The sequence below is a fragment of the Moschus berezovskii genome, chromosome 10 (assembly GCF_049115385.1).
Source record: "Moschus berezovskii isolate FMDL1 chromosome 10, NW_MosBer_1.0, whole genome shotgun sequence".
NCBI classification, from domain to species: Eukaryota; Metazoa; Chordata; class Mammalia; order Artiodactyla; family Moschidae; genus Moschus; species Moschus berezovskii.
The window spans coordinates 99,054,921-99,073,506 of NC_142469.1; the positions used below are offsets into that span (position 1 = coordinate 99,054,921).

General features: G+C 41.1%; 1 protein-coding gene across 1 annotated transcript in view; it reads right to left on the minus strand.

The window, feature by feature from the left end:
• The window catches only part of NOX3 (NADPH oxidase 3), a 66,533-nt gene that overhangs the window by 22,071 nt on the left and 25,876 nt on the right, over nt 1-18,586 (minus strand). The window contains exons 9-10 of the mRNA XM_055433392.2: nt 16,890-17,143; nt 9,539-9,701 (exon numbers count right to left, since the gene is read on the minus strand). Of these exons, the coding sequence (XP_055289367.1) occupies nt 9,539-9,701; nt 16,890-17,143 (417 nt within the window). The remainder of the gene's footprint in view (nt 1-9,538; nt 9,702-16,889; nt 17,144-18,586) is intronic.

Below are 18,586 nucleotides of genomic sequence, written 5' to 3' on the forward strand. Positions count from 1 at the left end.
AACTATTATTGTCCTGGTCTTTATTTTGTGATTTCTTTTGCCAAGGTCATCCTGGATGAAGACAAGAGCAAACAGATTTTGAAGCAACTAGTTCTTATCGAGAAGCTTCCCTAACGTGGCTTCCACATCAAGTTTTAAAGAAGTAAAATTATAAGACTGTTTTTCCCATTATCCATTATAAGACTAAGACCAGCCTTTGTTAATCATGTTAGCCCTTGAAAGTGAAAGTGTTAGTTGCTCAGCTGTGTCCGACTCTGTGACCTCACGAACTGTAGCCCACCAGTCTCCTCTGTCTATGGGATTTTCCAAGAAAGAATACTGGAGTGGGTAATCATTCCCTTCTCCAGGGGCTCTTCCTGACCCAGGGATCAGACCCAGGTCTCCCGCACTGCAGACAGAGTCTTTACCATCTGAGCCAACAGTGAAGCCCATAAGAATTTTTCTGAAAGCCATTGCTGTTATTGTTAACTGTTTCATGGCTATGCTGCTGCTTTGCCTTGTGAATGGGGACTGAACTTCATTGTGCCTAGGTTTGTTCTAATTATAGTTAATAATACTCATTAGACAGCCATAATGTTCATTAATACTAGAAGGACTAAATCAATTGTGAGACAGTCATACTACAGAATTCACTGAAGGCACTAAATAAAATAAAATCAATAAATAGGCATTAACACTTGAAGGAGCTCCAGGCCACGTCAGAATGAAAAGCAAAAACATAAATTGCGTATCTTTCTCTCTCTCCTTCCTTCCCCAACCCCATATCCCTATTGTAATACTATAAAAAATAAACATATGCGTGTAGGTGTGTATGTGTACACAAATGTGCAGGAAAGGAATGGAATAAGAGGTGCTCGACTGTTTCAGATGAGAACCTGGAGAGTCAAGTGGTGGTGGTGGTTAGTTTGGGAAGGAAGGTGAATAAAGGGAGATTTTTGGTTTTTTCAAATTGCTAAACCAATTTATTTTTAAGCAGAAATGAGTTTTTAAGCTAAATGAAGACAATGTGTTTCATCTCAAGGGTTCCCAGAACAGTGTACTTTCCTCTCTTTAAAGCCATACTTACATTTGTTTTTTTAAAAATTGAAGTGTAATTGATTTACAGTGTTGTGTTAATTTCTGCTGTATAGTGCAAAGTGATTCAGATATATACATATATATATATGTCCCCCTGGAGAAGGAAATAGCAACCCACTCCAGTATTCCAGTATTCTTGCCCGGAGAATCCCATGGACAGAGGAGCCTAACAGGCTACAGTTCATGGGGTCACAAAGAATTGGACATGACAGAGCAATTAACACACACATATGTATATATTCTTTTTCGGATTCTTTTCCATTATGGTTTATCTAAGGATAATGGTTGAATTTGATTTTCCATGCTATGCAGTAGGACCTTGTTTCTTATCCATTCTATATGTAATAGTTTATATCTGCTAACCTCTCAAATCCCAGTCTTGTCCAGCTCTCCCCCAACTCCCTTGGCAACCATTGATCTATTCTGAAAGGGGAGTTTTTGTTTTTTTTTTTGAAGGGAGATTTTTGAGTGAGTATTTTATTTGAATCTTTTACGGGAACCCAAGATATTAAAAATATTAATACTGGTCACTTCCCCACAGGGCAATGGAGAGGCCTTCTGGGGAACTGGACTCTTGAGGCCGCCTAGTGAAAGATGAGAAGCACGCATGTCTCCTGTAGATGCAAGCTGGCTTTGTGCTCCCTGGTTCAATTTATCAGCACACTCAGAGGTTCTCAGAGATGATCAATTCCAGGAGTAGCCAGAGCACCAGGGTGAGGGAAAGTTAAACTAAACAATTTCTCAAGCTAAACAGATTAAATTAAATGTATTTTTCATTCATTAGAAAAGGGAGCAGGCCCTCCATTGTTTTATTAATATATTTAAGGAGAGTATGGATTTTTGCCTTTCTTGGCCTCTTTGCCTTGTTCCCACTGGCCCATGCTGTCTTTTTATTTGAATTATCTGTTTATTATGTTAGGTTAAGAACCCAAAGGCCATTTTGCATGGGACACACTATAAATACCCATTATCACGGTTATGTATTATTGAGCTGATGAAGGAAGACAATTTATGAAGAGATTAGATTATCTCAGTTTTTCTAGAATCTATTTTATTATCATCTGAAGATTACATGCGCACTTAAGAAAATGAACCACATCCTTCCGTTGGCCATCCCCTCCGTTCTGACTGTGCGGATGTGATACCAGGAGAACCAAATGTGAGGCCAATGCGTTTATGTCAGCACTTGCCCTTCCCTCCCTGTTTGTGCACACCTATTCCATTCATCATTTTGACAGTTTGTACAAGCAAACTGTCCTGATTTTTTTTAAGAGCTCTTTTCACAAATTGAGTGTGATGTAGAATTAATCATCCCAGTTGGGCAGGAGTTGGGGGGCATCTACTTCCAAGGGGCATTTTTACCCTCAGCTTCCTCCATATTGTATCACAGAGACTTTCTAGCCGCTTACACCCTCTTCCCTCATTCCCTCATCCTAAAGGAGCACTGCATTCTCATCTGCTTCCAACTAAGTGAAGTTGGCTCTTACTGTAGGGTTGAAAATATTCCTTTAATATATTGCAACTTTTACCAATTTTCTTCACAGCAGAGCATTGTTATATTTATTGCTATTTTGCTTCCTTGGGAAGTCTCCTCCTAACCACATCTCTCTCTTCCTCTGCCCGTTCTCCCCACTATTTTTAATAAAAACATAGCTCAAAAGAAATTTGAAAAATGCCAGCTTCAAACAAAAAGTGCTACCTATGACCAAAGAAGAAACAGGAGTTCTATTGGCTATTCTCTCACATTTTACTTAGAAGTGTTCTGGAATAGTGTGTCAGATGAGAAGGATAAAGAGATGCAGCTTGCAATGGTCACAACTAAAATAGTGTTGGTGCAAATTTTTGACTATAGACTTGCAACATAAGGCTTGTATGTAAAAAAGTCTGCTTTTACGCCAACCGGTGTTTTACACAAAAAAGAAGAAAATCCCCACCAATCACCTTTAACTGTTTAAGCTTAAAATTTCAGCTTTACATCTCTATGCTGTTTTTTCCCCTTTCCTTGTTGCAGAACAGAACACTGAAAACTATGGCCCAGATCTATAATTGTGAAGACGTAGTTAGATAAGAATGCACTGCTTTGCTCTGCTGCACCCAAAAAATTATAGAGAAGCTGACAGTTTAGTGGAAGGAGTAGTATTTATATCTCAAAGCATGTGGGTGGCCCTGATGAATATTAGTTACATAAGCCTAATGATAGCTGTATTCAAACAAACACAGCATTGCTTTAAAACAGAGAAATTTCCTAAACTTTTCTCAAGCATGCAGATTTTGAGGAAGTAGATCTCAAGTGTTATTTTCAGCTTAAACTTTCAGTAGCATGAAACCTCACTTCTTTCCTAAAAGAGCTTTGAAATCAGAAGCATGATCTCCTATCCTGACCCAGCGACTAGCCAGGTAGGGACTTTGGACAAGTCACTTTCCACTCTAAGTACTGTCAAGTGCAAAACTGAGAGGCTGAGCCCTTCGGTTGCGTTTAGCTTCTTTTCTCCCATATACTACAACCTCTACGCTGATTTTCAGCTGAGGCTTGTCTCAGTATTACCCTCAACTTCTGTAAGTCATGAAACAATTGGGTTTTACTTCCAATTCCATGGTTTCTATTTTTTGGAATAGAGATCAAAGTCCCTGTTTTATGGTTTCATGATTATTCCTTTGCCTTCCCACTGAAACAGCCTTAAGAAAACCCATAAACAAAACCCATAAACAGAGCCCATGAATAATAATGGAATGGTGAGAGAGGAGACAGTATTAAGATTTTGTGGGATCCTATAAGGACTTTAAGATTCTGTGGATTCTTAGAATTTTTTCTATTTATGATGAAATAATCAGAATGCATTATTTTAATTATAAAGTTACTAAATATTTTGTTTAAATAAAAAATTATTCTCAGTAACCTAGAATTTTAACCTAGAAAATTGTGAAGAAGCCATTTTTAAATTTTGGGAGGCATGTAGACACTTGTTTACTTATTGGTTTATTTAAAATTTATAGTGTATGTGCTTATATATATGTGTATATATACATATATACACACATATCTAATTAGGAAGATATCCAGAGGAGACACACTCAAGGACTTAGAATCTGTTAAGGGAAAGAAGGTAATTTGTGAACCTTAATACAAAAAAGAAAGATAAATGATATAAAAGGGGAGCACAGGGGTATTGGCTGTTGAGAGAAGGGTCTGGCATTGTGATTCTGATATGAGGAGAGGGGTAGGCTTTTCATGTCAGTATGAGAGGGCCTGGCATGGAGTTGCTGCTGTTCAGTTGCTCAGTCATGTCTGACTCTTTGCGGCTCCATGGACTGTAGCACAACAGGCCTCTCTGCCCTTCACCATCTCCCAGAGCTTGCTCAAACTCATGTCCATTGACTTGGTGATGCCATCCAACCATCTCATCCTCTGCAGTCCCCTTCTCCTCCTGCCTTCAATCTTTCCCAGCATTAAGGTCTTTTCTAATGAGTCAGCTCTGCATCAGGTGGCCAAGTATTGGAACTTCAGCTTCAGCGTCAGTCCTCCCAATCAATATTCAGAGTTGATTCCCTTTAGGATTGACTGGTTTGATATCTTTGCAGTCCAAGGAACTCTCAAAAGTCTTATGCAACACCACAGTTCAAAAGCATCAATTCTTTGGCACCCAGCCTTCTTTATGGTCCGACTCTCACATTATACATAACTATTGGGAAAACCATAGCTTTGCCTATAGCACAAGCATAATATGACCTTTAGTGTCATGAGAACAATGAAGCAGTGAGCCTTCTGGATAAATTGGTTGGACTCGGTAGACAGTAAGAGCAGAGAGTTTTCAGAGACAAAAATCAACATAAACAATAACAGAGCTTTGCAGTGGGGTTCACATGTGTAAACAGTATCTGTTTTGCTTGCTTTATGCCCTAGATTGAGTGTTTGTGACCCCTCCCCCAAATTCAAATGCTGAACCCCCATTTGGAGGTGAGGACTTTGGGAGGTGATTAGGTCAGGAGGGAGGAGCCCTCTTGAATGACATTGGTGCCCATCAGTGTCCAAGAAACTCCCTTGCCCACTTCTGCAGTGGGAAGTTAGAGCTAGAAGATAACCTTTCATAAACCAGGAATTGGGTTCTCCACAGGCACCAAGTCTGTCAATGTGTTAACTTTGGACTTCCCAGCCTCCAGAACTGTGAGAAATACATTTCTGTTGCTTAAAGCCACCCCACATGTGGCATTTTGTTATAGCAGCTCAAACAGAGCAAGACACTTAGTTAAACTTAACTGTGGTATAAAGAAAAGAAGATGGGATTTGTTAATCACTTAAGAAGAACCAGGATTCAAGCTCTCATCCTGTTATTGACTAGCTTTCTGTGCTTCTACTTTCTCATTGGTAATCTGAGGACACTACTCATCTGAAAGAGGTATTATAATTTCCTCATCTGTAAAATGGAAGAAAAGTGTAAGTCCCTTAAAAAGATGATGTGAGATAGTATGTGGAAATGTGTTACTCCCTGCCTTCTAGAAGTAAGAGATTGTTGAATCTAGGCTATCAGTATTAGCAGTAGTACTAGTAATCTAGTAATGACAAACCTAGACAACATATTAAAAAGCACAGACATTACTTTGTCAACAAAGTTCTGCATAGTCAAAGCTATGTTTTTTTCCAGTAGTTATGTATGGGGCTTCCCTTGTCAGCTGGTAAAGAATCCGCCTGCAATGCGGAAGACCTGGGTTTGATCCCTGGGTTGGGAAGATCCCTGGAGAAGGTAAAGGCTTCCCACTCCAGTATTCTGGCCTGGAGAATTCCATGGACTCTGCTGCTGCTGCTGCTAAGTCACTTCAGTCGTGTCCGACTCTGTGCGACCCCATAGACGGCAGCCCACCAGGCTCCCCTGACCCTGGGATTCTCCAGGCAAGAATACTGGAGTGGGTTGCCATTTCCTTCTCCATAGGGATTGCAAAAAGTCGGACATGACTGACTTTCACTTTCATGTATGGCTGTGAAAGTTGGACCATATAGAAGGCTGAGTACTAAAGAATTGACGATTTTGAACTGTGATTTTAGAGAAGACTCTTGAGAGTCCCTTAGACTGCAAGGAGATCAAACCAGTCAATCCTAAAGGAAATCAACTCTGAATATTCATTGGAAGGACTGATGCTGAAGCTGAAGTTCCAATACTTTGGCCACCTGATGAGAAGAGTTGACTCGTTGGAAAAGACCTTAATGCTGGGAAAGATTGAAGGCAGGAGGAGAAGGGGATGACAAAGGATAAGATGGTTGTGTGGCATCACTGATTCAATGGAAACGAGTTTGAGCAAACTCTGGGAGATAGTGAAGGACAGGGAAGCCTGGCATGCTGCAGTCCATGGGGTCACAATGAGTTGGACACAACTGAGTGACTGAAATGAACTAGTTATCTTTTTATATGTCTGGCAGATATCAGTTCAGTTCAGTCGCTCAGTCGTGTCCGACTCTTTGCGACCCCATGAATCACAGCACGCCAGACCTCCCTGTCCATCACCAACTCCCGGAGTTCACTCAAACTCATGTCCATCGAGTTGGTGATGCCATCCAGCCATCTCATTCTCTGTCGTCCCCATCTCCTCCCACCCCCAATCCCTCCCAGCATCAGACTCTTTTCCAATGAGTCAACTCGTCACATGAGGTGGCCAAAGTATTGGAGTTTCAGCTTTAGCATCAGTCCTTCCAATGAACACCCAGGATTGATCTCCTTTAGAATGGACTGGTTGGACCTCCTTGCAGTCCAAGGGACTCTCAAGAGTCTTCTCCAGCACCACAGTTCAAAAGCATCAATTCTTCGGCGATTTGCAGTCTTCCTGGTAGCTCAGCTGGTAAAGAATCTGCCTACAATGCAGGAGATCCCAGTTTGATTCTTGGGTCAGGAAGATCCGCTGGAGAAGAGGTAGGCTACCCCACTCCAGTATCCTTGGGCTTCCTTGGTGTCTCAAACAGTAAAGAATCCACCTGCAGTGCAGGAGATGTGGATTCAATCCCTGGGTTGGGAATATCCCCTAGAGAAGGGAACTGCTATGCACACCAGTATTCTTGCCTGTAGAATTCCATGGACAGAGGAGCCTGGTGGGCTACAGTACATGGGGTCGCAAAGAGCTGGACATGACTGAGTGACTTTCACTTTCTTTTTATACACGTTTACAATGAAATATTTCTACATCATTTATTTGTCTTATTTGTTATTAAAACTATCTGGTTGGATATGGAATCTTATTTCTCTGTTGTGTGGATCAGGAAACAGCTCAGAGAGGTGAACTGATACATTGATGCTTCTGGTGAGGGTGGAATCAAGCTGAGGTAGATTCTCTGGCCAGGAATTCCACAGTCTTCCTACAATACAGCAGGTGGCAGTCATGTTTACTATGTACTGACTCCCAGGGACGGGGGAGCCTGGTGGGCTTCCGTCTATGGGGTCACACAGAGTCGGACACGACTGAAGTGACTTAGCAGCAGCAGCAGCCTATGTCAAACCAGAGAGCCAGATAGACCTGAGTTTGAATGCTGGTATTATCTTTCATTAGTGTGTTTTCAGGAAAGTGACTGTAGTCTCTTCAAAGCTTCCGAGTCCTTTGGAAAACAGAGATTGTGCTCCCTACTTTCTAAGGTTGCTGGGACGATTATAAAAATAGAATGAGAAAGCATTTGTCAAGCACCTGTCCCTTGGAAACTCATGAAATGGTAGGCTATTTTACTCTAACTTCTTAGTTGAGAAATTGCCACTTCTAGATATCTTCCAGTCTGGCTTTGCCCCAGTGCTTCAGAGTGCCATTTTTTATTTTTTGTTTTTTAATTTTAACTGAAGGCTAATTACTTTACAATATTGTGGTGGTTTTGCCATGCATTCACATGAATCAGCCACGGGTGTACACGTGTTCCCCATCCTCACCCTCCTTCCCTCCTCCCTTCCCATCCCATCCCTCAGGGTCATTCCAGTGCACCAGCCCTGAACACCCTGTCTCATGCATCGAACCTGGACTGGCGATCTATTTCACATATGATAATATACATGTTTCAATGCTATTCTCTCAAATCATCCCACCCTCCCTTTCTCCCACAGAGTCCTAAAGTTCCTTCTTTACATCTGTGTCTTCTTTGCTGTCTCACATATACGGTCATTGTTACCATCTTTCTAAGTTCCATACAAATGCATTAATATACTGTACTGGTGTTTTTCTTTCTGACTTACTTCACTCTGTATAATGGACTCCAGTTTCATCCACCTCATTAGAACTGATTCAATTGCATTCTTTTTAATGGCTGAGTAATAGTCCATTGTGTATATGTACCACAGCTTTCTTATCCATTCATCTGCTGCTGGACATCTAGGTTGCTTCCATGTCCTGGCTATTGTAAACAGTGCTACAGTGAATGCTGGGGTACACGTGTCTCTTTCAATTCTGGTTTCCTTGGTGTGTCTGCCCTGCAGTGGGATTGCTGGGTCATATGGCAGTTCTGTTTCCAGTTTTTAAAGGAATTTCCACACTGTTCTCCAGAGTGAGAGCACCATTTCTTAAAGATGGAAAGTGAAGAAAAAGTCCATGGCTAAATATGCTTGAGAAGGGTGGGTGAAACAAAACTGAAAGATGTTCTTTTCTACAGAACTTATTTAATAGGCGAATAGAAGATATGACTCTTCTAAAGGGGGATTTATCATAGCATTTCTGAAGTCATTTGACTACAGAATTCTCTTCAGTGGACCCCATTATATGAAGACATGGAGACACGCTGACCTAATCAAGCATCTTCCTTGGATAAATGAGGAAACTACAGCCAAAGTGTCAACCAGAGTAGTGGCAGGATAAGGACCAGAACCATGTTCATCAATCCTCCGGAGTTGACACCATTCAACTTGACATCCCTTTCTCTTGCTGCTCTAGTGTCTGTTGCTAACCCTAAGAGGGTTCAGATAAGGGATGGAAAAAGGGAGGAAGGGAACTATGGAGGAAGCTAGTCTGAGAACATTCGAGAAATGACAAAAGAGAGACTTGGAGTTGGATGACAACAACAAGCAAGCAGACAAGTGAATCCCAACTGTGGCATTTTTGCTTCTCAATTAAGACTCTGAGCGCACGAGATGAAGATACTGAATCATACTCTTAAACCATAGCAACAAGCTCAAGAGTCAAAGCCTGCCTGTTAATATTATTCACTGCAGCCCAGTCACATAGCCGTTTGCAGCCTGTCCATATTTTACTGACATGAGCAATTACATGTCCTGTAACGGCAATGAAGCAATAAAATTTATGTCTTGTCATCTTTAACAAGATTAGACATAGCCCTTCTCATAAATGTAATACTGAATGGAGATTTTTAAGAACATAAGTATAGTTAAGGATCCTTGAGTTTATCCCTCATAGTTAATTAAAACCCTCCCCAGGAATCAGCAGATGATAGATAGAAGGATGTTGAACCTTTGAATTCATGGAAGGGTGAGCTGATGATTTTTTTCCATACCTTGTTCAGCTTGCACCGGGTTTGTGCCTCACAACATTGGTACCAGATAGATTTCAGAAGAGCTGCAAAGGGAGTGACCCCTATTCCCGCAGCAATGCACATGCTCACTGGATAGTGAAAAACATCAGTCAGCGCAGCTCCGAACGGCCCATCCACAGCCAGCCTGCAAGCACAAAGTGCACGGTTTGACTTTCAGAACACTCTACTCTTAAAAACCATCCTAACCAGCGCTTTGAATAGGATGTGTTGGCATGAGTGTGTGGGGAGGTTAGCTCTGTGCTAACCTAAACCATCCTAAAGCTCTGTGCTCGAGAATGCCCTGTTTGAACACATAGAGTGTAGAGATATGGTGGCCAGCCTCACAGCACAGCTCTTCTTACAGTTCTTAGAAGCTGGTTTTGCATCATGAAGACTCATAAAAGGTGCCTTTTCTTTTTCCTTTTCTTTCCCGAGCTGCCATCAGGGGAAAAAGCAGAAGTATCAAGGTGGTTTAGAAGGCTTATCTCTCCTTTGGCTAATGTAATTCCCCCCTGTTTTTATTTATTCCATCCCACTTCTTAGTATGTTTATATAATTTTAGTCTAATGGAAGCTATTCATTTGGAATAAATATAATTTTGGAATAATTTGTCAGTTATGTTGAATTTCTAAAACTCATTATTTTAGATTATGCGAACTTAAAAATCTGTGATAATCAGTCCAGAGGCAGGTGGTCTTTGCATAGGCAAATTTTTTCTTTATAAGAATAATGCATATTCATTGAATAAGTATAATTGTCTTTGTGTGTGCTTGGTTGCTCAGTTGTGTCCAACTCTTTGCGACCCCATGGACTGTAACCCACCTGGTTCTTCTGTCCATGGGATTCTCCAGGGAAGAATACTGGAATGGGTAGCCATTCCCTTCTCCTGGGGATCTTCCTGATCCAGGGATCGAATCCACATTTCTTGCACTGCAGGCAGATTCTTTACCATCTGAGCAATCGGGGAGCTCGTAATTGTCTTTCAGTTCAGTTCAGTTCGGTTCAGTCGCTCAGTCGTGTCTGACTCTTTGTGACCCCATGAATCACAGCACGCCAGGCCTCCCTGTCTATCACCAACTCCCAGAGTTCACTCAAACTCATGTCCATTGAGTTGGTGATGCCATCCAGCCATCTCATTCTTGGTCGTCCCCTTCTCCTCCTGTCCCTAATCTCTCCCAGCATCAGAGTCTTTTCTAGTGAGTCAACTCGTCGCATGAGGTGGTCAAAGTATTGGAGTTTCAGCTTTAGCATCAGTCCTTCCAGCGAACACAAGGACTGATCTCCTTTAGAATGGACTGGTTGGATCTCCCTGCAGTCCAAGGGACTCTCAAGAGTCTTCTCCAGCACCACAGTTCAAAAGCATCAGTTCTTTGGCGATCAGCTTTCTTCACAGTCCAACTGTCACATCCATACATGAAAAAACCATAGCCTTGACTAGACAGACCTTTGTTGGCAAAGTAATGTCTCTGCTTTTTAATATGCTATCTAGGTTGGTCATAACTTTCCTTCCAAGGAGTAAGTGTCTTTTAATTTCATGGCTGCAATCAGCATCCACAGTGATTTTTGAGCCCAAAAATGGGTCCTAAGTGGACTGACCCCCCCCACCCCCGGGATTCTGCTTCATCTCTCATGACCGGTTCTCCACACTGATTTTTCTTTTGTTTCTTAGAGAACTCAGGACCTTCTTTGGCCATGGGGCCTCTGCCCATGGTAATCCAACTAATTGCTTGGAAAACTCTGCCCCAAGTTCTCCTCTGTCTTCTTATATAGTTCACAGTTATCCTTCCATAATATCTCAGTAATCATTTCCCTGGGAAAGTCTTCATGGATTTCTGAGACTAGGTTAAATTCTGTCTTAGATGATTTATAACACCATGTATCTATCCCCTGGTTCTATGATGACCTACAAGACCTTCTAGAACTAACACCCAAAAAAGATGTCCTTTTCATCACAGGGGACTGGAATGCAAAAGTAGGAAGTCAAGAGATACCTGGAGTAACAGGAAAGTTTGGCCTTGGAGTACAGAATGAAGCAGGGCAAAGATTATCAGAGTTTTGCCAAGAGAATGCACTGGTCATAGCAAACTCCCTCTTCCAACAATACAAGAGATGATTCTACACATGGACATCACCAGATGGTCAATACCAAAATCAGACTGATTATATCCTTTGCAGCCAAAGATGGAGAAGCTCTATACAGTCGTCAAAAACAAGACCAGGAGCTGACTGTGGCTCAGGTCATGAACTCTTTATTGCCAAATTCAGACCAAAATTGAAAAAAGTAGGGTATGACCTAAATCAAATCCCTTACAATTTTACAGTGGAAGTGACAGATAGATTCAAGGGATTAGATCTGATAGAGCGCCTGAAGAACTGGATGGAGGTAAATGACATGGTGTAGGACACCATGATCAAAACCGTCCCCAAGGAAAAAATGCAAAAAGGCAAAGAGGCTGTCTGAGGAGGCCTTACAAATAGCCGAGAAAAGAAGAGAAGCGAAAGGCAAAGGAGAAAAGGAAAGATATATCCATCTGAATGCAGAGTTGCGAAGAATATCAAGGAGAGATAAAACAGACTTCCTCAGTGATCAATGCAAAGAAATAGAGGAAAACAATAGAATGGGAAAGACTAGAGATTTCTTCAAGAAAATTAGAGATACCAAGGGAACAGTTCATGCAAAGATGGGCACAATAAAGGACAGAAATGGTATGGACCTAACAGAAGCAGCAGAGATTAGGGAGAGGTGGCAAAAATACACAGAACTGTACAAAAAAGATCTTAATGACCCAGATAACCACAATGGTGTGATCACTCACCTAGTGAGCCAGACATCTTGGAATGTGAAGTCAAGTGGGCCTTAGAAAGCATCACTATGAGCAAAGCTAGTGGAGGTGATGGAATTCCAGTGGAGCTATTTCAAATCCTAAAAGATGATGCTGTGAAAGTGCTGCACTCAGTATGCCAGCAAATTTGGAAAACTTAGCAGTGGCCACAGGACTAGGAAAAGGTCAGTTTTCATTGCAATCCCAAAGAAAGGAAATGCCAAAAAAATGTTCAAACTACCGCACAGTTGCACTCATCTCACATGCTAGTAAAGTAATGCTCAAAATTCTCCAGGCTAGGCCTGTGAACCATGAACTTCCAGATGTTCAAGCTGGATTTAGAAAAGGCAGAAGAACCAGAGGTCAAATTGCCAGCATCTGTTGGATCATTGAAAAAGTAAGAGAGTTCCAGAAAAGCATCTACTACTGCTTTATTGACACGCTAAAGCTTTTGACTGTGGATCACTGCAAACTGTGGAAAATTCTTCAAGAGATGGGAATACCAGACCTGAGAAATCTGTATTCAGGTCAAGAAGCAACAGTTAGAACTGGACATGGAACAACAGACTGGTTTCAGATCAGGAAAGGAGTTTGTTAAGACTATATATTGTCACTCTGCTGATTTAACTTATATGCAGAGTACATTATGCAAAACGTTGGGCTGGATGAAGCACAAGTTGGAATCACGATTGCCGGGAGAAATATCAGTAACTCAGATATGCAGATGACACCACCCTTATGGCAGAAAGTGAAGAGGAATTAAAGAGCCTTTTGATGAAAGTGAAAGAGAAGAGTGAAAAACCTGCCTTAAAACTCAATATTCAAAAAATGAAGATCATGGCATTTGGTCCCATCACTTCAAGGCAAATAGATGGGGAAACAATGGAAACAGTGACAGATTTTAATTTTCTTAGACTCCAAAATCACTGCAGATGGTGACTGCAGCCATGAAATTAAAAGACACTTGCTCCTTACAAGAAAAGCTATGACCAATCTAGACAGCATATTAAAAAGCAGAGGCATCACTTTGCCAACAAAGGTCTGTCTAATCAACACTATGGCTTTTCCAGTACTCGTGTATGGATGTGAGAGTTGGACCATAAAGAAAGCTGAGGGCTGAAGAATTGGTGCATTTGAACTGTGGTGTTGGAGAAGATTCTTGAGAATCCCTTGGACTCCTAGGAGATCAAATCAGTGCATCCTAAAGGAAATCAGTCCTGAATATTTTTTGGAAGAACTGATGCTAAAGCTGAAGCTCCACTAGTTTGCCCACCTGATGCGAATGACTGATGCATTAGAAAACATGCTGATGCTGGGAAAAATTGAAGGCAGGAGGAGAAGTGCATGACAGAGTGTGAGATGGTTGGATGCATCACCGACTCGATGGGCCTGAGTTTGAGCAAGTTCCGGGGGTTGTTGATGGACAGGGAAGCCTGGTGTGCTGTAGTCCATGGCATTGCAAATAATCGGACATAACAGAGTGACTGAACTGAACTGATCTCTCCTCTGCAGTCCTCACCACTCGTGTAATTTTATAGCTATTTTGGGTGGTGTGTGTGTGTGTGTGTGTTTGCAGCACCAAGCAGCATGTGGGGTCTTTGTTCCTTATGAGTCAGTCATGTCTGACTCTTTGTGACCCCATGGACTGTAGCTCTCCAGGCTCCTCTGTCCATAGGATTTCCTAGGCAAGAATAGTGACGTGTGTTGCCATTTCCTCCTGAAGGGGATCTTCCTGACTCAGGGATTGAACCCGAGTCTCCTGCGTCTCCTTCATTGGCAGGCGGATTTGGTGTGTGTGCATGACTTGATTTGCATCTGTTTGGTCACTAGACTAAGTTCTGAGGAGGGAGGGGCTGTATCTGTCTGCCCACCACTGCAAGCCAGTACCTTACAAGGTGTGGATTGTTCAATAACAATTTGTTGAATAGATTGTGAATGTTTAAAATATTTCAATCAACAGAATGTATTAAATAACCTCAACTATTCCAAAAGCACACATTTACATATGAACAAAGATATGCTAATTAAAAAGCTTTTAAGTTATTCATAAGCATTCCCTAAGGAGTGTCTATTGAAGGCACCCGGGGTTGGCCCATTTGGGCTTACTATGTGTTCATGAAAGTTCAATTGTGTTTATTTTAAAATATTCCATATACCAAACCTCCTAATAATTCAAATTAACTCTCCTCAAATTAATATTAATTAATAAGGCTTTTATTACATATTGATGTATGGAATTAGAAAAATAAAAATAAAAGGGCCTTAATCAGAAAGGATTTGTATCCTAGCCCATGGTAGATTCTTTTATAAATAATTAGATAAAGGGAATTGAGAGAGAGAGAAAAACAGAAACTGTCCACAATTAAAACGTCTTAGAGTTATTTTTATACTTCATTGTATTTGGGATTTATTTGACACTGATGATAAAAGAAAACAATTAAAGCCAAAGAAGAATTGTGTCATAATTCATAGAAATGCACAATAAACACATTTCTACATAAAACTGAGAATCTAAGCTGGAGCCGCAGGAGGAAATATTAGATCCCATCTTCCTGCTAATACAGTGATCCTTCCTTTCACATCCCTGACTGTCGATCACTTTCCCACGTGAAATTGCAGAGCCCCATGCTCCATCAAGGGGCAGGTCTAGTTTTCCTCCTGTCTCACTGGGATCTGCCTTCTGACAACTCATGGCCTTTTACTTTCCTGAGAAACACAAACCAGGTCTTTTCCCTTCCCTGCCTCTCCAGCCTTTAACTAGCTGAATCTAGCCATCATGACACTCTGATGGTTCTTTTTGTGGACCAAAACACCTCCCTTTCTCTCAGCGTTGAACTGGCTTCCTTTGCACAAATTCTTGTTTATCAAGTTCACTCAGGTACTTCCAGTCTGAGGTAGATACAGCTTCTGCTAACATATCTTAGAAACAAGCTCCCTCTCCAGCAGTCACATCACTCTGTCCCTATTGCTTCTCGTCAGCATTGCCCATCGACCTTCGGTCTTGTCTCTGAACCCGAGAGCTTTATTTGTCTACATTGTCCTCCCTTTCCCATCAGCATGTTCATTGTTACCTCTGTGGTAGATGACCTTTCTTATTTTGCTAATAGCAAAAGTAGCTAACTTTTTTTTATGATGCTTTATGCAAAGAGCAGTGTACTGACTATCATATTTAATCCTAAAGAGAACCTATGTTCTATTATCATTTTCATCTTACAGAGGAGGAAACTGAGGCAGGTGTTACGTATATCCTCCAAGATCACATGGAAAATTGGGCTTTGAACCCAGGTTGTCAAATGTTGAGGCCCTTGGCTTTGGGTTGCAGATATAAATTGCTGAGAACTCTAGTACCAATGTCGAGCAATTCCTCCACTTTACCTCAGAAGGCAAAGTCTCTTTTTCATTTATTTATCTTTATTGACGTATAGGTGACTTATATTGTACAGCAAAGTGATTCCGTGACCCATACGTGTGTTCGTGTTAGTGACTGAGTCACGTCCAACTCTGCGACCTCACGGACTGTGGCCCGCCAGGCGCCTCTGTCCATGGGATTCTCCAGGCAAGAACACAGGAGTGGGGTGCCATTTCCTCCTCCAGGGGATCTTGCCGACCCAAGGATTGAACCCTGGTCTCCCTCACTGTAGGCAGATTCTGCGCCATCTGAGCCATATATCGATTGTTTTCTAGATCCTTTTCCATCATGGGTGACTACGAGGTACTGACTGTGGTTCCCTGTGCCACACAGCAGACCCTTGTTATCTTTTTTATATATAGTAGTGTATATCTGTTAATGTGAAATTTTTTAAAAGGAGGTCTTGTTCTCTCTTTTTCCTGAGTTTCGAGGAAAAGTTTTGAGTTTTCTTCCTCTTCACGAGGCTTTGCTTCTCCTCTTGGGCTCCTTAGTCACTGCTTGTCTCAGAGATTCCTGGGGCTGTATTAAATCCTTTCTGTGCCCAAAGCAGTGAAAAATTATGGTTTTCTCAAATTTCTTCACAATGTTTATCCCAACAGTTTTTGACTGTGTCCCTGTTTTTCTGGAGCCCTAAACATAGACTTTGAGCTCTTATTGGGTAATCCTGTAGCAAGAGTGGGAATCAATTTTAAGCCATTGATTACTAAAAGTAACCAAGGCGTGGTGACTATACTAAACTTCTGTTGCATGCTGAGGCTTTTCTAAATAGGGTGTTGTTTTGGATTGACTTGTCCAACAACAGACTATGACAGCAAAAAGTGCACAGTGCTGCATTAGGCATCACAAGTTGCTTTTAATTGGCTAAAGTGATGTTTTAGACCTGGGAAAGCAAAATGTTTCCTGTTCCTGGATCATGACCTGCCTTTATTGATCATTTGATTTTTTTAAAAAATGTACTTGTTTGTACTCAAATTTTAAAAATGGTTTCAAATTTACCATCTAGAATTAAGATACTGCAGAAGCTCTCAGCATGTTGATGCACTAAAGGACCTTGCTTTTCATAATATGCTAACTCATACATAAAAAAGAAATGGGCTCCCACCTTGGCAGGCTCCAGGGCTCCTTCAGGGGCTGTCCTTCTGCTCCAAAGGCCTTACATAGAGCTTCTGTCCAGTCTCCAGCTGCCCGGATGTGCACACTGAAGAAGTCCTCCTGGGGAGCGGAGGTGAGGGTAAAGGGGTGCCACTCCAGTGTGGATATGGATGGGCACTGGATCAACACATACTGCCCTGGTGCCATTTTAAAGTCACGCTTTTTCATGCAAAGTTCTAGCACTCCAGATGGATGGCTTACCACCTAAATCACAGCAAGAGAGTCATTGGTTCTTTCACTTAGGTTAAATAATAAGACAATGGTCTTCATCCCATCAAAGCTTTTTCAATTTTTATATCAACTCTTTTGAGGTGTAATTGACATAGACCATTAATTATGAGTTTCCAAGGATCATTGCCACAACTTTCATGTCTGAGTTGGCAACTTCAGCCAGAATGACATTAATCTTCTTCAGTGACTAGGCCAGAAATTTGTGTGGCTGCATCAGGGACAAAGTGGTGTCTAGCACATGACTTTTTGTCTCAGTGACCATGTTTTCGGTAGCACAGTTAATTTCAGGCCGGTTAATTTCAAGAGAATATAAGCTAGCATTTCATCCATAGCACTTAATTAGCCTTAAAATTATTGAAATAGCCACAGAATTAACTTCATGTTGTTTTAAAATGTAAGTCTAGTTTGTTACCATTTTCAATAACGTGTAACTTTTCTTCATCCTTTGTGAACTAAGGATGTTTCATTCTAAGTATGAAACAATCTTCAAACTCTGAAATGCTTTGTTGCTTTGGTTTGGTGTTATTCAAACCTTGTCCAATCTCCTACTTAGGCTCTGAGTTTTAGATGTAAGAGAGCATGATGCAAAGTCTATTGCCTTCTAAAGTGCCCTATAACTTGCTACTTATCAGAGACAAAGAATTAATTTTCCTCCTTAGACATACCTCTTTTTTCCAGGCTCCCATGTCTTCTTTTGTGACAGGAGTTATATGGGAGCAAAATCTAGTGTCTGGATCCTGTGACAGTATTTTTCCATTCAAAAGAGAATTTCACAGCATTTTAATCATTAGTTTCTCCTCTCCCTACTGATCTCGTTCTGATTCAGCTGTTAAATGGTCTCCCTAGTAACAGCTTGAGTAGATTTCCAGAAGTTTTACGGTCTGGCTTTTGATACAGCTTGATATTCTTTGGTGCTTAACTTAAAAACAGCAACGTATAAGCAGCTTAAAACAGAAATATGAAGCAATTTCTGTGCATCTGCTTTCATGAAGACAGTTAAAGAGATAGAGTATTCTGTTAATATTGTATTAGCAAAGTTGCATGGGTTTGGTTAGCAGAGAATTTCTTCTAAGACATTAAAACATCTGAGGGGAGAGTTTGGGGTAAATTTTCAGTCTCCCAGGCACATGTTCATTTTTTTTCTTTATTCATTCATTTAGTCAACAAATGTTTTTTGAGTGTATATTCTATTCCAGACTTGTTCTAGGACTGGGGATATAGTACAGAACATGAAGCCAAAAAAGTCCTCACTCTCAAGTAGCATATATCTTAGCTGGGGTAGAGAAGATTTTATTTTATTGCAGATAATAACATATTTAAGAAATGTATTTGGAGATGACACATGCTGTGAAGAAAGTAAAACAACACAGTATGTTGCAGAATGACACAGGAGTCTACTCTTATTAATCAAAAGCA